Source organism: Myotis brandtii, unplaced genomic scaffold (assembly GCF_000412655.1).
Source record: "Myotis brandtii unplaced genomic scaffold, ASM41265v1 scaffold517, whole genome shotgun sequence".
Classification (NCBI taxonomy): Eukaryota; Metazoa; Chordata; class Mammalia; order Chiroptera; family Vespertilionidae; genus Myotis; species Myotis brandtii.
This window is the reverse complement of record NW_005369706.1, coordinates 1,849,650-1,853,119: the sequence shown is the minus strand read 5'-3', so window position 1 is coordinate 1,853,119 and position 3,470 is coordinate 1,849,650. Positions and strand designations below refer to the sequence as shown.

The 3,470-nt window shown below is 39.6% G+C and overlaps 1 protein-coding gene across 3 annotated transcripts in view; it reads right to left on the bottom strand.

Moving 5' to 3' along the window:
- Positions 1-3,470, bottom strand: part of SENP1 (SUMO1/sentrin specific peptidase 1) — a 51,353-nt gene that overhangs the window by 22,477 nt on the left and 25,406 nt on the right. For all 3 annotated transcript variants that reach the window (XM_014548612.1, XM_005877374.2, XM_005877373.2), the window contains one exon: positions 2,876-2,930. In XM_014548612.1, the coding sequence (XP_014404098.1) occupies positions 2,876-2,930 (55 nt within the window). The remainder of the gene's footprint in view (positions 1-2,875; positions 2,931-3,470) is intronic.

Sequence of the window (3,470 nt, the reverse complement as noted above, 5' to 3'; positions counted from 1 at the left end):
CAACCTCCCCATCGACCCTGCCTTGAGTGTGACAGGGGGCGGTGCCCCAACCCCCCAATCGGCCCTACCCTGAGCATGACTGAGGGTGGCATCGCCACCTCCCGATCTGCCCTGCTCTGTGCATGACGGGGTGGCGCCCCAGCTCCCCAATCGGCCCTGCTCTGAGCCTGACCAGGGGCTGCACTTAGGGATTGGGCCTGCCCTCTGCCACCCGGAGCAGGCCTAAGCTAGCAGGACGTTATCTCCTGAGGGGTCCCAGACTGCGAGAGGGCACAGGCCGGGCTGGGGGACCCCCCCTCCCGCCCCCGAGTGCACAAATTTTTGTGCACCGGGCCTCTAGTTTATTTACTAAGTGCCCACATTATGTACTATGATAGGCCCTGGGCGATAAATGCAAAGGTGTTAGTAACTAACAAGGTACAGGAATAGAAGTGCTCAAGGGATAGACTAATGCTACCTGGAGAAGTCAGAGAAAAAATAACACCCCCATCAGGTTTTAAAAAGCCAAGTAAGAGTTTAACAAGTGGACAAGGATAGAAAGGGAATTCCAGACATAGAGGCATGAAATGGCATGGCATATTCTGGGAAATAAGGGCAAATCTTCACTGCTGGTAGGAAATTAAGACTAAAAAGCCAATCAACCAAGCTTGTGAGAGTAACCTCCAATTTCCATGAACAGTATTGTCTAATCAGTTTTACCCAGTGTATCTTTCTCCTTCCATCTCATTCTTCAGTTATTACTAGGAGAAATCCTTCATAAAGGAAAGGCAGACTTAGTGAAGAGCCATTGCAGAACTGAAAGCACTCTTTACATGAGATCAACTTTTTCCCAAGAAAGAATTCCTACTTTTGTGTAGTACCTGTGGAAAACTTTTATAAATGCTTTATCTGTAAGTTAATCTTCACAACAATTCAAGAGTAAAGTATTAATACTGGCATTTTATTGATAAGGAAACTAAAATTCAGAAGAGTAACCTGTTAAAGTTACATGAAGCCTGGAAAAGACAAGCTCAGAACCCAGGTGTGACTCAAAAAAAAAAAAAAAAAAAAAAATCCAAACTTTAAAATCTCCTTGAGAAACCATAACAAATAAATAATTTTTTTAAATATCTAAGTTTAGAACACAGCGGAGAACTGCAAAGAAGTAGGGGGACTGAGATGAGAAAAGCATTTTATTATCCCTAACCTTCTCAATAGAAAACTGATACTATTACCACCCTAGCAATTAAATTGCTAATGCCATATATGGCAAGGACATAGCAATCTAAGTAGTAACCTATTGGATTACAGAGGAAGAAGTACTCAATATCTCCCTGAGGAGTCAAGTTTCATATAGAAGATCAAATCTGAATTGAGACTTAAGAGATAAGAAAGCACCACTGCCAGATAGACAAGTTGAGGTAGGAAGGACATACAGCAGAAAGAATACTGAATATGAAGGTAAGAAAATAGGCATCATATTATAGTTCAGCATATAATAAACACATGAAAGAGTCCCAATTTCCTTATGGCTTTTCTCACCTCCATCATGTCCCTTGGCTGTCACCTTGCCAAGACCATCCTAAATAATGCCCCTCCTGCCAGGGTATATAATTGCCTGCTTTATTTTTCTTTCACAGCATTTATCATCACCAGACATGTATTTTTATTTATTTGTTCACTATTTGTCCCCCACTCCTCCCCTTACACCATCTACAGCTAGAATGCAAGCTCCATTTTTCTTATTAAATGCAAATTTTATTAGTGTACTTTAAAGCAGATATACTGGGTAAACTACATAATATAGTCACCATAATACTATCACTTTGAATTAGTATTACAGATACTTCTAACTACTTAATTATTTTCAAAATATATTCCAATATTTAAATTATGTTCAGTTAAGTGTACTTGAAGGTTTGCAGCGTTCTGCATTATTTATATTAGAGAAAAAGCAGCCTAAATCAACTTGCTCTGGCATTCCATGATTTGTGTTTGTACAACTCTAACATAAATTTATACATAGCTATCAAATGGATACTCTGGCTATGCTCTAATTTAAAAATTTTATCTGAATTTGCACCACAAAAAGTTTATTGGTTTCTTTATACTAGGAAGTGTCTTATCTGATTATTCATGTTCAATATTTGTAGACCACTTACTAGAGCTGCACACTTTTTAATTAAATAGAAGTGTGTCCCCCATCCTAACTAGAGCTGCACACTTTTTAATTAAATAGAAGTGTGTAGATTTCAAGTCCCCCATCCTTCCCCAGTTCACTCTACCCCTGCTGCATTCCTGGAAATACTCTAGATTTGAATGAATCAAATTCTCTAGAAGCTAAAGGGTAAAGAGCAAGGGAAACTGGATCAACATAAAACAATACCATGAATGTCAACTGCTTGAGAGAAGAGATTTCATTTTGTTCACTGCTGTTATCCTGTGTCTGTACAAGCAACTGGCACACAGTAGGCTATTAATAAGTAATTGTTAAAGGAAAGAATGTGTGATTGGAAGCGGGTTTATGAAAAAAGTGCTTTGATTACCACACTAAAAAGTCTGGGCTTGCTTCTCTGTCTGATAAACCACCCTTGAGGGAGTTTAGTGAATGACCAGCTATGCCTTTTAGATCACTCTGGTTGAAGAACGAAGAAGGACTAAAGAACAATTCAAAGAATGGACTAGAAAACATGGTGGAAGATGGAATGAAGAATAAAATGGAAGCTGGAGAAAGGAAGACTACTTAGAAAGTCATTGAAATAATTCAAACGACACATGACAGAGGTCAATACTGCGGCGATTTAGAGTCAATTTTAGTTTTATATTATGTAACGCATAGTAAAGAAACTAATTAAAGGGGGGATTATGTTAAAAATGTGCTTTTTCCAAAGTTTACCTGGGAGCTGGAGTCTGGGAATCTTGCACTTTGAGTAAAATCACAGAGTCTGATCCTAAACAAGAAACACAAGAGCATATTATTACTGATAAAACTGCAGTTATACATCCTAGATGTCTGTGGCTTAAGTTCCCATACTTTGTTACAATCTATTTTCATAAAAACAACACAGCATAAAAATAAAGATAAGGTGGGAGAGAGAGAGACTGAGCCAAGAATAGGGCTTAGTGAAGAGCTTGCCCCACAAATATAGTAGTTACTCTGAAATACAAGTATACACTGAGTGGCCAGATTATTATGACCACTCCATCAGTACTTCGTTGGGCCACCTTTTGCCTTCAATACTGCGGCGATTCTTCTTGGCATTGACTCCGAGATGTTGAGAAAGGTGATGCGAGGAATCTGACACCATGCCTGATGAATAGCACTGTCCAGTTCTATGAGATTTGATGGTTGTGGAACCAGCTGCCTGATGGCTCTTTTAACTTCGTCCCACAAATGCTCAATTGGATTGAGATCTGGTGATTGGGGGGCCACCTAAGCAAGGTAAAGTCTCCCTCATGTTCTTGAAACCACTCCTGCACAATACAAGCAC